At 45.5% G+C, this 16,771-nt stretch overlaps 1 protein-coding gene across 4 annotated transcripts in view; it reads left to right on the forward strand.

The window, feature by feature from the left end:
- pcdh7b (protocadherin 7b) overlaps positions 1–16,771 on the forward strand; it is a 110,915-nt gene that overhangs the window by 35,187 nt on the left and 58,957 nt on the right. For 2 of the 4 annotated variants that reach the window (XM_069672422.1, XM_069672425.1), the window contains exon 2: positions 15,478–15,697. The exons of the other annotated variants lie outside the window; for them this stretch is intronic. In XM_069672422.1, coding sequence (XP_069528523.1) covers positions 15,478–15,697 — 220 coding nt within the window. The remainder of the gene's footprint in view (positions 1–15,477; positions 15,698–16,771) is intronic. 4 annotated transcript variants of the gene reach the window in all.

The following is a 16,771-nucleotide window of genomic DNA, read 5'->3' on the forward strand; positions in this document are numbered from 1 at the left end:
CCACTTAAACGGCACGTCCGTCTAAGGCGAGCGTGCGGGTGTAGAGCTCGGGTTCTGCTTCCGTGTGGGTTGTACGCTTTTATTAATGTATGTGGGATGGTGTGCGGGCTTCTTTCTGGGTTGTCCTAGCGATTTTTTAAGGAGACCAAACGGAAACAAAACCTATCACCAAAGCTGAACCACCTCGTGGGCGACGAACTTTCCCATTCTTTGAGTTTGATTGTGAATTTAAATGTTCTGCAAATGTTCCTGCTCGATGGCCAAAGTCTACACAGCCAATCAGCATTCCAGCAGCGCTGAGCAGAGTAAATTTACGTGGGATAAAGAGAAGCCTCCTAATCTCTGGGAACATACTATATCAAACTACCTCTTTTCTTATGCTTACAGTAACAGTTTGAGCTGGTAGGGGATATCCGTGTGCTTAAAATATCAGGTTTTGGACGTAATCGCGCGCCTCCGCCTCGTCCTTCCCTGTATAATGTGCCAGACTGAAAAAAATAAGAATCCTCTTAAAGAAAAGCAATGGTGCTTTCTGACTGTGAATGCAAGACAAGCTTTGGGGCTAAGATTTCACAGCCGCTAATAAGCATTCAGCCTCATCTCCTCCTCTGCCTTGTGGTGACTTGGCTGCTAATGTGTGACTGACAAGCCTCGGCTTCTGTGTTGATTGGGGCAGTTTTTTTTTTCAGGTTGGCTAAACACGCGGCTGATGGACAGATCTGGGCTGCGTGTGGGATGGGTGTGTCTGGAAACGCACGGCTGATCATACGAGCTCATATCAAAGTTTCATCCCGTCTTGGCTGCACCTTACAAAAAAAGGTGCACGCTCTGTTCTCTCGTTTCAGCGCTGGCGCGCACTCTGAGGTTCGGTTGAGACTGTAACTCTGAGGAAGATTCTGTGGATTTTGGCCACGTTCTCAGTGTGATGGCCTTGGTTGGCTGGCTTCAGCGGGGAGCATTGGTTAGTATTTTGCCAGATTGCTGGGCTGCCTCTCTTGTTTGCCTGCTTAAATTAGCCCAGCAGGGACCTATGTTTGCCAAAGTGAGTTTTTTATTTTTTTGGGTGAAATTTTAACCATATCTCATTCTCACTCCACAAACTCCCTTCCCTTGCAACCGATCAATACGTATTAGCGCTAAGCAGGCTAGCAAACAGGAAGGTCGTAAGGTCGTGTATTAGAGTGCAGAGCGGGTCAGGGCTCAGCAGGGCCATTGCTAATAATCACTGGTCCCAAAGCAGCAAACACAGACATTGCTTAGTGCTCTATAAAGCATGATGAGCCCTGTGTTTATGCAAACGCTACTCAGTATCTTAAGCAGATAAAGGCCCCGGTGATCTTTTTAAATCCATTCCGGAGCTGCTGTGTCGACTTCCTCGTGGAGACAAATCATTGATCACATCTTTTTTTTATCATGTTCGACATGTGATTAAAAAACAAAGCAGAATAACGCGGATCCCCTTTTACATTTACTCTCACCATCTTGTTCCAGCGTTATCGCAGATGTGAACACGCTAAAACCAGGCACCCTATTGTTAAGCCCTCCTAATGCCATGCGCTACAGACGGGGTTAATCAAAGATCTTGCAGTGAATGAGGCACTGTTAATCCAGTTCCTATACTGTATCTAGGGTAAACCCGCAGAATCCAGCGTGCACTTCCGACCACTTAATGCGCCTACAGAGATATCCTTTGGTGTGTAATTATACAAAAACAAAAGTAGAGAGCCCACACTAGTAAAGAACAAATACACATTTTACAAGGCGCAATGGAACGTTTAATTTTCCAAGTCCAAACTGGTGTTCTTTAATTAGCCATGGGTTCCAGATCATTGTATCTCCAGCAACCGTGGCAATATCACGTCCTCAGTTTCCTAAACGAGCGATTTGTCCAAGACCAAAGAGAATCTGCGCCCAACAAATGAACACAGTCGCTCCTGATTTAGTCATGCAACACTTTTAAACCAGAAATGTTATTTTATTCATGTAGATTTGGGTGGTCTCTTACTCTCTCTCATCATCCACTACTTTCCCTCTCTCCGTACCATCTCCAGCGCTCTTGTCAGCCCACCCCCGGCCCCATCTGCCCCCTCCCTCTCGCTCTCGGTCACTCTTGGCGATTGCGCTATAAGGACTTCAGCGAGGGCTCAAATTAATTTCGACTTGTTAATTCCCTTTGAAAAAAGACTGCGCGAGAAGGGTGAAGAGAGAAGAAGAAGAAGGAGAATTAAAAGAAGCAAGCCAGGTCGCTGTTTGAGTTTCTAATTGCCAAGGCCTAGAATGTGACCTACAGATGTGAAATTCCCCACTTGATGAAATATTAACGAGATTGTAGGGCTCGACGGAGATCAGCTGCACCGGAAAGCACTGTATAGAGAGGGAGTGGAGGGGGAGTGAGAGACACTGAAATAGGCAGGGAGACGGTGGCATTGCAACTCAACACGGCTCAGGGTTGATAGGGTCGTGTAGAGGAATGTGGGAATGAAATGGAACTCATTAGCGGAGAGCGAGAGAGGGAGGAATGACAGGGACCTTTATTCATGTGTGTGTGCTTAAGCATGCAAGTGTGAAAAGAAGAGAAGGCACCAAGGTCTAACATGGACTAAAACCGGAATGTGAAACACACCCGCTCACCCGCTTATCTGTGGATTTACGACCCAACGAGCCATTCGTCTTTCTCCACCTTGTTAGTATAACGTCTCGGCTCCGAAGTGTTGCGATAAGCAGAGCGAGAGACGCGAGAATTAGGGAGTGGATTGAGTGTGATGGATGACTTGGTGGGTAATATTCTTGACAGATGGAGGAGAAATGAAAAGTTGGTGGTGCTGAAAAAACAAATGGTGATGATCACATCTGGATGGGATGATGCGTGGTACACATCGGTGGTGGAAGAACAACAAAAAACTGCAATGACTCTTCTTTTGCAACAGCTTGACAACCATCAGCATTGTGATATAGGAACATGTAATTAAGGGAGAAATATAGGCAGTTTCCTGATTATATGTAGGTGTTTGTGGGTGTTAGACGACAGCTATAGCTGTCTTCAGAATTTCAAGGACAATTATAAAACCTCAAAAAAGTTGTAACAAGGAAAGCCACCTAAAGCACTTGGCGTGGAGTGCATATCAGGACGTTAGAACCAGAGGTGTGGACTCGAGTCATGGTGACTTGTGACTTGACTTGACAAAAAATAAATGACTTGAGATTCGACTTTGACTTGCAAGTTAACGACTTGACTTGACTTGAGGCATGATGACTCTGATGACTTGCGTGTACTCATAAGTTTGAATGTTAGCTGTTAAATCTAAAAATGATATAGTTCAAGGTTGTCAAGTCTCTGTCTAACTATCAAGTATGTACGCAGCACAAACTGGGAATCATGATTGGACGACTCAAAAAGCTCCCCGGTATGTGATTGTCATGACGGGAGGACTGGCTGTCAGTCAAACTCCTCGCTACGGCAACACGCAACATCAAAGCCCCCAAAGAGAATCCTCATCAGTCGTACTCGTTACTACACAACAGGGTCTCAGAGCAGACCATCATCATGGCTGCGTCTGTGCCAAGATAATATAGATACAATTCATTGTCATACTTTTTGAACAGGTTATATAAATTGGCCAATGATATCATTATTAGACAGAACATCTTCCGGATACTACAGTTAAGAGTGCTGGATCTTGGGTGGAAAAAAGTGACTTGACTTGCCTAAACTAAGGACTTGACTGGACTTGACTTGCCCAAGAAAAAATGACTTGTGACTTACTTGGGACTTGAGCAAAGATGACTTGGTCACAACACTGGTTAGAACTGCTACAAAAGTATCACATGCAGACAATTGAAAGACACAAATCTTACCGTATAGTGTGGTACTGTTGTATGCTAACAGCCTTCACTCAATTTGGTGCATTATACTCGACTTACTGAGCTGTCATTTGCGTCTGACCTTCTTTTGATTCTGGCTGAAGAAGAGGACCAAAGGGGGAGTTGTGAAGGGAGGGAGGGTTGGAGGAGAAAGCAAGGGAGGCAAAGTAAACACATGGGGAATTATTGACACTGTAGCCTTCTAAAGATTTCGTCTTCCAATGGCCCAAATTCATAATAATGTGGTCTAAATTAAACACACACATCTTTCTTGTTAACATAGATATGTCGGCCAGGCATATCGTTTAAAAGGCCTGATTGTTGTCCTAAGCTGCTTCCACTTTAAATGAATTACAGCCACCCCCCCATCCCTTCAAACCTCCCCCCATGACCTCCACCTCCCAATTTACACAGGGGGTTAAATTAGCCAGCCTGATGAGGGCCATCATTAGTGCGGCGGGGTGCTGTGCTAAGCTGCTAGCAGTTGGCTTTTGCTCTGCGAGGCAGTGAATGGGGGAGAAAAAAAAAACCTGTTCGTCAGGATCTAGGTACTGCACAGCGGCGGAGTTTTTGGAGGCGGCCCAGTCTGAGGCAAATCCCGGGCATTGTTCTCAGATCAAACAGAGAGAAAATGGCAATGTAATACGAGCTCAAATTAAATGGATGTTTTGTCTTTTTATGTGACAGCCTCAATTCTGGCCTTGAGTTTTGATGTTTGGGTTTTTGTTAGAGGTTGCTGTTGCGGCTGCTTTGAAAGAGGGAAAGTGAAAGAGAAGAAGAAAAAGGAGAGGTGGGAGACGTATCAGTCATCTGCTCTGCCTGAAAATCCACAAGGGCGCATGAAGGCCTATTCATAGCAATCACAAACACACATATCGCTAACCCGACTTCATGCCACCATATTGATCTGGCATCATAGATTCCTTGATGATGCTGCATGTGATGCACTGCGCCGTTCCTACCACTCGTCACTATTATCTGTCACGCCGATGTCACTTTAAATCAATAGCCATCTCGGAGTCATTGACCTCCCCCCAGTCACACACACACACCAACCCCAGCTTCTTCTTGGAGTCAGGGAGCAGAACGGTTGCTGTCACTGTGCGTCTGTGTGTGTGTGTGTGTGTGTGTGTGTGCAGTCTGATATGTCCACACGGCGGCTATCTTTCTCCGCTAGCTTAGGTTACTTCAATAGCATCCATTCTTTCTCTGTTCCTCATCAACAAAGCTCCTTGTCCTCTCATTTCTGTCCTTCGCTTGATTAGAAGTACAGACAGGAGGAGGAGGGGGAGGGGAGGGCATGCAAACAGTTAGGTGCTTTCACCTGCAGCATGAGGAGGAGGAGGAGGAGGGGGAAATGGGGGGGACTTCAACAAGACACAGGATCCATTCCATCTGCTAGCCCCGCGCACCACCCGCTATCCTCCTTCATCCTCTGCCTGCGCTGGCCATCTCACTGACGATTCTTTTATTCCTTGGATGCCAGCTGCCGGTAAGGTGATAGGTTAAACACACAAACGCGCACACACACACACTTGTAGGTGGGGATGGATGCCGCAGGGGCACTGGTACACCGGTACACGACTCACCGGAGAACAGGCAGGCACAGGTGTCCAGTAATAATGCCTGTTTGACCTCTCCGTAACCTTTGATTCAAGTGAAAAAAAGAGATAATATTTTCTGCATTCCGCCTGTTTACTTAATGTCTTAACAAAGAGCTTCATTGTTGGCAATCTCCTATGTAACCTGACCGTTTTCCCCCCTCCTTCTTATTCAATAAGGGGGAACAGCTTGCAGCTCAGAGATGACAAAAACAGGGCCAAATTGAACTACGCATGAATTTCTTTTGTACTGCTCCCCCCAATGTTTTCTGCATTATTTTGACTTATTGGGCAGAAATACCAGAGGGAACAAACAAGCTGCACTGTTAATTGTGTTTTTCGACACTCCTGTGCCCCCTTAACAAAGTGCAACCGCAAGCAGAGCGCTGGAACGCTGTGACAGTGGGGACTAAAACAACCTGACGCCATTATCAAATTTCCCATTAGCTGCCCAAAATGGCTGCCCAGACAACAGCTGAGTAATGAGATCTAATTGGGCTAAAGCTGAAAATGAGACCTTAAGAGCACGTGCTGGATCTTTTTCGCCTTTGCCTTCCGTTCGCAGGGAAAAAGGATGAAGAATGAGGAAAGTATTGGGGAGAAGAGACACTAAGTGCACTCGAAGAAGTGCCTTGGAGGAGAGGACTATTTTACATGCGGATTAGTGTGCATATCGCCGTCATCAGACAGCGATACAGGGCCTTGATAGACTGTCTATCTTTGATGCCTTCTGAGGCACAGGGGCCTTATCCCTTTCGCCTATCTTCTGTAACACGCTCCTCAAACACACACCCACTGATCCAGCCCTTTAGAAGTGCTGAGATGGGAAAAGATTGGATTGTAAGATGTATCTGCCTGCGTGTCACTTTTGGGAAGTACATCATATGCCTTTCAAAGTCAATGCAAATATCTGAATAGGCACATGTTGGTATGCAAACATGCTTCGGCACACACCTAAGCCAGAAAGCGTCAGACCTAAAGTCAGGGTATTAAATCCCTGAATGCTGCACACAAGGCCCCACAGAACAGCTGCATTGTGCACTTCAGTTTGTATTCCTACATCAAACAAAGGAACACTGTCATCTGCATTAAAAAAAAGCACCCGCCATTCCACTTTCCCCCCTCAAATGCTATTAGAATTTTTGTTATGTTTTCCACTTTGGCCCCCCTGGTGAAAATAACACATGGGGATTGTCTGGGCCCGAGCCAAGCACACATAAATTTCAATATTAATTTGGTCGGCACCTCGGCAGCCTCCCCAGCTTCCTAATCTCCCGCCGCATATCTTCATTATCTGAAAGTGTGCTTTCATCTTAATTCCATTTTCATCCATCAAATGTCGGGAAGGTTTGACCTTGCGTGATCTCGACGGAGATAGGTAGGTGAGGGAGGGAGTGGGCGAGAGTGACGGAGACGGCGATAGGCAGGAAGGAGAGGGAAGTTAGGAGATAAGGGGGCCGAGTTGGGATGATGAACGGGGAATGAAGGGATGGGGGAACATGCAGGGGGAATCTCTTCAGCGCCAAGTTTTCGAGGTCTGTTAAATGTGCGAGTATGTGTGTGAAGTCATTCCACTTCTCATAATCCTCATGTTGCACCAGCAGAGTGGAGCATGTTAACGACTGCGCATATCTCTTTCAATTCCTTCCCTATCCCGCTGCTCTTTATTCAATCCTTTCCTTACTTGCCTTGGGCTTTTTTCCCCATCCTCCTTCATCCTCTCTCTTCTCACCGTCAGTTTATTTATACTGACATTAGAGTTTAATTACTCATTTGTTGTAATTGTTTTCATAATTGTTCGGATCGTAATTGTCCTATGCTGCTGTTGTCAGGAACAGGTGGTGGATGGGACCTCCAAGGGAAGTGTGTGCGCAGGGATGTGGGTATGAGTGATATGATCAGGACATACAGTTGGCATTCGTTACATCAAGGCAAAGACACGCCACCTGGCGGCACTACGCTGATGAAATCAAGGAGTGGGTGGGTGTTTCTGGAGATGACACAAAGGCACGCACACAGTTGCACGGACCAGTGCTACCAACGCACACAAGGAGACACACACCACTTATCCCACTTGAATGATACATGCCTGCATGATCGTACCCAAATAGAACGCCTCATTAGTGGATAAGCTGGATATGCTCTCTAACCTCCCCCAATCTATCTCTCCCCTCTCTCTTTTGCCTGTTTGGATGGCAGCCCTGATCCCCTAAATGCAGGTTATCTGTCATCAGCGACTCAGAATGGTAAATAAAGCATCATTTATCAGCCTGTCTCGTTCTCTGTCTCCTTCTCCTTCCCTTATCTCTGCCTTTTCCTTTCTCTGCGCAGTCTATCCTTGTGAATCCTATCCCCATATTTTCCTCTCTGTTTTGACATTCATTTCCTCAGATATAACATTTAAAGGCTCCTAAATCTTCCATCTGTGCTTGTAGAGACAGGTAGCAAAAATAAGTGAGCTGCAGTGTCTCATATCCGACTGCTCAGCTCTGGCATTTGGCCGCTTTGCGCCAACTCCGGGCGCAACTCACTGATGCCATGTCATGCTTTCTGCTGACACCCAGACCTGTGTCACAACAAGCTAATGTTAGCGCCAGCCCCAGGCCTGTTGCAAACTGACAGTAGTAGGCCGTTGGTCAGATGCAGCGCTGCCAGTACTGTGATGGATCCCCACATACGACACCTACATCCCCTTACTCCCCCCGCTGCGCCAATGCCAGAACTGGGAACCCAGGCTGATGGCAGGGTGACATGTGAAATGACATGACAATGCCAAAGACATGACACACACACATTTGAGTTGACTCGCACTCCCAGATAGACAAGAGGCACTTGCACGCCTGAGTGGGCAGGGAGCAATTTCACTTGCTTTGCGCACACATGGGCTCACATGCACATGCACAGCGAGTGGTATGCGATTCACCTGTCAGTGTACAAACAAGGGCTGGATTCAGAAAAGTAGGAAATGCGATCACATGATTTGCAGGCAGACTGTATGTAAGCAACACCAGGGTCAGGGTTTGGTTGACAGTCGTTCCCAGTGTCTGCCAGCACTTGTGTCAGCAGCAGCAGCTCTAACATGGCGACACGGGAGAAGGCCCCATCTATTTGTAATGAGACTGTGTAACATAAATCGTGGATGTTGCTCTGGAAGATCCGCAGAAATTTACCACAGCATAAATGGACATGCATAAAATATTTGGTTGACAATGACAAGCCTCCCTTTATGAATTATGAAACCTTCATTTATGTCTTCTTTTGCTATCAGAACATGACACTAGGCTTGCTACGATGGTGTTCTCGCAGCCCAGCAGAAAAGCGGCGGCGTACCACGAAAGGGCGTTATTTGTCAGCTTGAAGCTAATCCACTGCCACTCAACATCCCTCAACCCATCTCCGCCCCCACCCCATCATACAAAAAAGAGAAACACTTCTCCTTTACCATTCAGAGCAGGTCAGGGGTTGGACTAAGCTTCTGAAGATGTTCAAAAGCATCCCCCCAGAATAGTATCTCTGTTACACCAGTGGCCTAATCCGCCACTTGAAGAGCAATTAAAAGTTTAGCCGAGACTTTAAGAAAGTAACCATGTGTGATCTTTTTTTTTCACTCGATTTTTTTTCTTTCCTGCGGGTCTGTCTCTCCGGCTGCGTGCACGAGGTGCATGCTAATAGGAAAGTGCTAACAGTGGCACTACTCCAAAGGCATTCCAAACACACTGGGAAAAGAATAAGACTAAAGGGGGATGGGGATGAAGCAAGAAAACGGAGTTAGATGATAAGGAAATAAGAAAGTGGTTGATCCGACCATTCCTATTTCCCTTCCTTTCTCCTTCTTTGTTCCCAAGTCTCTCTCCAACTTTTGCCTCTCTTTTCCCCACTTCCTTTTTCTCAATCCAACCTTGTTCCCAATGCACAAGCTCAGAGCTGAAGGATTTATCCCCCCAGAGTTCCATCTGAGAACTTCTTTTGCCTAGCAACAACTTTTTGTGGCACAAGCACAACCAGACAATACTCAAAGGCACCAGGGTGTTCATATTTTGGGTTTCCCACTGTCTTTTTGGATTTATAAAATAGCCTTTTCTTACTGGGGCATATATATTTACACAGCTTCTTCTTCTGCCAAAGACTACAATAAAGGGTCAGTAAAGACTCAAGAGAACCCCAGTGGGCAGGCACCGACGGACATTCAATTGATCGGTTTGCTGTCAGATCATAAAACGGCCACATGGTAAAATGGAAGGGTAAAAGATACCCTTACGATTTCAAAGATCGACAAGAGAGTGCTAATGGCATCATCAACTCTTAACGAGACGGTGTGCTGTGTCGCCCGTAATGTCTGCACCTCCTGTAATAAAAGTATTTTTAAAGGTGTTTAAAAATGTTATTATCTCGCTTGTACCCTTGTGGATTGTATGACCTCACAGCTCTCATAGCACACATCATTTCACTCAAATTTATCAATCTAATCTCAGTATCTTCTTTTTTATTTTCAAATCCATTATTCTGTGCACAGTTAAGGATACCCTTGTGCGCCTGGCTGCCTGAAAGGATGTGAAGAACTACTTTCTTTCAAGCTCAGCAGAGTAGAACAAGACAGAAAAAAACACCCTTTGCATCTTTGTTGACTCAGAAGATAATGTTGGAAAAAATCAGACACTGAACTCGCAAGAGCCTCTTTTATCTCAATTCTGTTTTTCCTTTCTTTTCTCCTGGAGTCTTGGGTGTTCGTTGGAAATGTTACCCCGGTTTCCCCTCTTCATCCTTGGTGACCTGGGAGGAATGTGCACTGAGAAGTGGAGTTTGAAGTAGACGGGGAAACGAGAGGAAGTGAAGAGGAGCACTGGAGCTTGACAGGGCCAAAGCCATCAGTCAGGCTAGAACATGATACCTGAGACTCAGCAGGCGGTTGCGCTAACAAAGCTGCAGCCATCTACTCCCACAACTTACTCGGCCCGAACAGAAACCCACCTGAGAGACAATCTCAGGCACTCCTGTTTATGACTACTGAGACCAGGCAGCATCAGCGTTCTGTTCTTAGCTTCGCCTGTAACATAGTAATTAAATGCAACTGAGCAGCACCCAAATAGAACCTGAATCCACCCTGATCAGATTCCAATTGATTTCCAGTCAGACATTCACCTTGAGGGCATTTGTCTCATTTAACGCTTCAGCATCATGATCTTTTTAATTCACAGTTCTGGAATTACACCAAGCCTCACCAGCAGCTGCGATTGGGTTGAACCAAATTAAGATCCCAGCAAGTATGTTGTTTGGTGTACCGTGGCTATTTGGCACTCTCTTTGCGTCTCAGGTGGCGTATCACAGGTCACTGTCTGGTTGCCCATTAAAAATGAAACAAGGCGTCTTAATTACCGACTGGCACTTTTGGCAATCAAGGCCGTACTCATGTGTCACTCCGCTCTCTCTCTTAATCTCTTTGAGTCCCCCTCCCCACCTTCCCCCTCTGCAGGACTGGCCTCTTTATCTGTCTTTCCATCTCACTTACGCATACTCTCTACTCCATACCTCCTTCTCTCTTGCTTGACTGCAATAAGACACTGGCCCTGCAGTTTATGTTTGCTCTCCTAGCCCCAAGTGTAGCCCAGCCACAATTACTTCCTGTGGTTCATGGTAGTGGGTCACTGCCATCCGCCAAAGGTATTTACAGCTGAAATTACACACACTGTGTTTTCCAACCAGGCCTTTCTCCATCGTTCCATTATCGCTGACCATGTCAGGAAGCTCTGGCGAAGGTGGGCTTTATTATAAATCCAGACATCCAGAGAGAATGGGTTCAAAAGTCTCCCTTAATGGACAAGTAGTTGCTGTAGAGTATAAACACAGTCCTAATTGTGTGTTCTGTAATGCATCCTTTTAGCGTTTATGAATGACATTTGGCATACCAAATGAAAAGGAGTTCTTGTAATAAAAGCTTTTTAGGAATTACTTGACATTAAAGCTACTGTATAGCCTCAAGTAATGTGCCTTGACTGCGTTTTCAAACAGTGTCATTGATCTGAGCAACTCTGACGTTTCATGCAAAGGCAGAGCGTTCTACTTCAAAAACAATGAGGATAAAAGAAGAAGCACGGCTCAAACAGAGCGCTGCTGACAGCGACTCAGCGTTTAGTTTGTGGAGGGAGGAAATGAAAATCAAATCCAAGAGGTCACATATTATTGACATGAGTGGCACGGTTCTGTTTTTATTGGCTCCAGGTCTGCTTGAGTCAGGCAGCCCATGTGTTTCCCCTTTAGCGTCCAGGAAATAAGGCCTGGGCCAAGCTTCGGCCAGAGCTCCCCAATAAACCTGTGGCTTGTTTGCATTGTTCATTTTGTGGGATGACGGATTTGCTCAATCACCCGTGGCTGTCACAGCTGGCTTTCGATCACAGGCACACCCAGAAGAGGCCCTCCACTGTTGGGAGCCTAAAAGGGGTCCCAGCATCTGGTAAAGATAAAGCAAACTGGTGCTAACTTGTAATGAAGGCCAAACACTGAAGGCTTGTCCACTCTCTGGCAGGGCACAGCATGGGGTTTAGCTTCTTATTTTAAGACCGGATATAAAGGTGTGTGTGATCATTTGAATATGTTTTCTTGTGTTATTTTTTACTATCTGTGGATTCAAGGCTTTTAAACCATCCATCACATTGTAGACAGTCAATAAAACAAATTGACCTCCAGGTAATTCTTTAGAAATGAAGTTGCTGCTTTAAAATTAAATGGGACCGGGGTCGTGACATTTCTGTGTGTATGTGTGCTTGTGTTTCTGTCTCAGCCGCTGTTCAAGTGATTGGCAGCAGAGTGGACTGTGAGGGCAGGAGGTCAGGGTAGGAGGTAGCGCTAACGCCATCAAAGGGCATGTACTCAGTCAGGCTTGACAAAAGGCACCAGGTCTGAAAATGGACAGTATGTGGCGAGAGAGGGGTGACTCTAAGGACAGACAGATAGGGGAAGATGTCTGCGAAGGTTCTCAGTCATCCAGTCTTCAATTCTAAGCTTAATCCAAAAGGCAACTGGAGTTGGTTGAAGTTCTTGGAAGACGTGTCACCTCTCATCTGAAAGGCTTCGTCAGTTCTAAACTGACTGGTGGACGGAGCTAGAAATATAAGACTCTGCACGTCATTAGTACACTAACCGATGTGTTCCTCAGTTTAGAAGAGAAGAAGCCTTTTGGATGAGAGGTGACACGTCTTCTAGAACTTCAACCGAGTCCGGTTGCCTTTTGCATTAAGCTTCGAACAGATGTGGGAACAATACCACTGTAACACCAACAAGCTGATTTGATTCCTACTGATGTACAATCTCCCTTGCTATTGCTCCTGCATTAAAGTATCTTTGGGGCGGCAAAACCTCCAGCCGTCAACCCTGATTGTGTGAGTGTGCATGGCAGATAATTTCGTTAATTTCTCCCTGTGGTTCGGCCATGAGACAAGCCCCAAAATTGTCTTCACTTGGTATACTTGGGAGACAAGGAAAAGGGCATTGGTTGTGACAACCGGAAAGCCAATGTTGGACAATTCACTTTACTACCCAGGCAACTACACATACCTAGACGTATATGCACACAAATGTAAGGGGAAAATGACTTAAAAAAGACTTGCTTCTTATTTTATTCATTTATTTAAAAGACACAGAATGAAGGGAGCGAAGGTCGCTGTGCAGACGGTGGTTTCTGCAGATTCTAATCCAAAGCCTCCGGCGATCACGGCATGAACTCCATTTCTGGTCTGCAAACAAATTAGCTTTTTTTTCTCTCTTCTATCTCGCTCTCCCTCCAGTGAAAATAAGGGAAATTCAGGTGAATAAAATCTATTTGTTCATTTAACTTTTTTTTTTCCTTCCCGTCAGCTTCTTTTCTCTCTCCCAAACTCAATTTTCCCTCGGTGCGCGCTTGCTGGAGTGTTTCTTTTCTTTGTACCGCTCTCGCCAGCAATTCATTAGGCAACAGTCGTTTAATTTGTATCATTAGAAAACTGTGTTTCCAGAGGAGTGTGGCACTCCACTAAATCTGATCAAGACAAAGTACTTTTTGTGCGACGACATGCAAGCTGTGGGACTTGTTAAAACACACCTCACACCAAACAAGGGTTTCAGAGAAATAGAGTTAAAAAAACAAACAAACAAAAGAAAAAAACGACATGAAAAAACATGTTTAATATCTTAGCATCTCTTCAAGTGTTATTACACTTATAGAGAGCGGTTCTCCTTCTGGGCCCCGATTTTAATTATGCAACAAATGTTTGACTATCCAAGTGAAATTTGCATGAATATTTATACCAATTCATTTGTTGAGTGTTGATTGTAATTACATGGAAACATGATTTATTGCCAAGATTGCTGTGTTAGCCAGCCAGCCAGAGAAAAAGAAGCGGGCGGAAATATATAAATAAATGCAAATTTATTTTGCACACAGCAAAAGGAAGCCCATTTTTCCCAGTGGCTTGTGGGAAATTTCATTATCAAAAAGAGAATCCTTCACAGTGTGTGCCTGGCAGAGGCTCAGAGGCGCTTACAGTAAGTGTCTCAAGATGATAGAATAACAAAGAGGTTCACCTTTAAAAGGTGACCTGTCAATGCCTGCTGAGAATGTCCCTTATATCTGTGTGTGTGTGTGTGTACGCTTCATTTGACAATCTTTATCTTAGATGTAGACGTACTTTCATGCATTCCAAATATCTGTAGACGTGATAAGAGCTTGACTTAGTGTTTTGGCATCTGCCTCTCTGATTAATTAAAGACAGACTTAGCAATGGCCGAGGCTGATAACAGCATTAACTTCAACAAGAAGCAAATTGTTCCCTGATTTGAGACTATCAGGGAACGAATGAAAGGAGAGGGAAGGAGAAACAGAAAATGTTTGACTAATGGGCCTGTGCCCCGTTTAATATCCTCATGAGCGAACAAGGAAACAAGGAGGCCAAGGGGGCAAAAGCAGAAAAAGATAAGAACATGAGCAAGTGATGAGGTCTAGCAAGGAAGATGCGCCGCAACAGAGGCAATGCTCTGACGTTATTCGTATCTAATTAATGAATGGCATTAGCCATTTGTTATGCCATTTATTCTGGTAATGACCAAGCCTGATCTTTCATTCCTCGCCTCATGCTCATTCTCCCTCTTTCATCCCCCCTCTCCGCCACTACCTTTGTTCAACACTCAGACAGGGATTGAGAGCTGTAGTTGGAAGGAAGGGAAACGCACTGAGACAGTGAGTAAGAGGCCTTGGCTTTAATGACATGCTGTGTAGCTGCTTAACTCTGGACACTGCTCAATAATGTGTTAGAGCAGGCAACACATATCGATGACGTGAACCCACCTTTCGTGTGCGTGCATGTGCCAATAACCAATTTGGAAGGTGCGCATGTTTGTTTGCGGCCGTCTTTGCGTTTGTTCTTTCGCTCCACGGCTCTAAATCAGACCTCCTGCAGGGCCGAGCGCTTGTTCACCTTGTCCTCTTTTTTTAGTGGGCAAATAAACAAGAGAATGAGGCCAGTGCATTCTTCCCTCCTTAGTTGTATTTAACACACAGGTTTAGCCAGCTGCAGTGTCTGCTTGGTCCCCTGAGCTTCAAGCGAGGTTGTGAAAGGCTCCCTTTGTACAGCCTCCTCCACATCCCTATTACAAGGTCTTCCTATTGAAAGTATTCTGGGTGAGAGAAAGGCAGGACCTTGTTTGTGGTAATAGAAGGTCTTTGTTGGCTATTGTGACAGCGGATTAGGTGACATGTCTTATTTTGGGGTCAGGGAAGTGATTTTTAGCTAGCGTGGAGATTAAAGTTGGCCTTAAGAGTCCTTGAAATGTAGCTAGCACACTTCTACGACTCGTAGTGACCTCTCGAAATAAAGTATTGACTCCTTACCCTTGCCCCCTGTTTTCCTTACCTATTCCTCTACCATCATGACCCCAAATCTCTTTCCAAAATCCAGAGGATCCAACTCCCTCGCTGTCCTCAAGCAATAAATTAAAAGTCAAGCAGTCCCTTTTATAGTGACCCCCGGCCGTTTGGTTTCTCTTGTAGCCGTTTCGCCGAGTGACCTTCTCGGTGGTGAGCCAGCCCCAGGACCCTCACCAGCAGGGATCGCTGCAGAGCTGCTACGACAGCGGCCTGGACGAGTCGGAGACGCCCAGCAGCAAGAGCTCGTCGGGCCCCCGCCTGGGCGCCCTTCCCCTGCCCGAGGACAGCTACGAGAGGACAACGCCGGATGGCAGTGTCGGTGAGGCAGAGCACATGGAAAATGGTAGGGGCAAACACTGAAAGGAGATTTAGAAGTCGTTAAGATATAGGAAACACACACTCACATACTACCTAGAGCAATCACATAGCAATCGGATGGCAGACAGTCTTACAAACATACCAAAACGATGAGGTTGAATCCTTTTTAGGACTTGTAATCAAGATATTTCTTCTAGGTGTTTTTGCAAATGGTAAGTCGGTTGTGCAGTGTATCAGGTGTGATGTGGTGTTGAGGTTGTGATGTAGTAGCTGCTGCAACTTTTATTCAAGCTAAAGCCCTTCCACAAATGGACATCATGTAAAGATGAGGTCTTGGATTCATTGAGAACCCTTCGGTTCTGCTGCAGGAACCTAGAGCTTATTTGATCAAAGGGCCGACACCAGCGAACAAATGAAACAGATGTATTCTTTAAGATCAACGTCTTTTAGACCGCCTTATTCCTTTTCGTTTGGATCTCTTGTCTTTGTCGACTAGGTTTCAACTTGACTGAGGGTAATTTCTGTATCAGTCTTTGTATGTTTAAACCCAAAGTAAGTAATGAAGAACTAACAGTGGGGGGTTAACACCAGAGTTCTGCAGTCTGTGTTTGGCTTGAGGCCTTCATAGAGGAGTCGATTTTCCACAGTTGGGAGATAGAACTGATGTTCAGTAGGTTGTAATGTGAAAAGACTGCAGTCTAGAGAGAGTGAGTGGGAGCAACGGAAAGCAACGCAGCCTATTGTGAAGTCAGTCCCTAGGTACAGTATTGTATCCTGCCTCGCAGAACCTTCTTCTGCCATGAGCTAGTTTCCTACCAAGGCTAAAATATGTGTGAGTGTGTGTGCGAGTGCATTTGAGTGTGCATTGAGAGATGGGGGTAATGGTCCCATTCATAGTCTAGGAGTCTGAGGCGACGCTTAACAAGGAGTAGCTGTCTTGAGAGTGCTAAGCCTAAGTGCAGAGGCTTCCCCGCTGCAGCTTAGGATAAGGATATTCAAATGGCTTAAAGATACACATCCTCTCTTTTTGGATGGAGTTGTTTGGCGGATGATGTCTTAACGTATTTCAGATCAATGCCACAAGGTAAAGCCGAAGAAC

The sequence above is a fragment of the Semicossyphus pulcher genome, unplaced genomic scaffold (assembly GCF_022749685.1).
Source record: "Semicossyphus pulcher isolate SPU_LCO1_2020_fin unplaced genomic scaffold, fSemPul1.0.p SCAF_21, whole genome shotgun sequence".
Taxonomy (NCBI): Eukaryota; Metazoa; Chordata; class Actinopteri; order Labriformes; family Labridae; genus Semicossyphus; species Semicossyphus pulcher.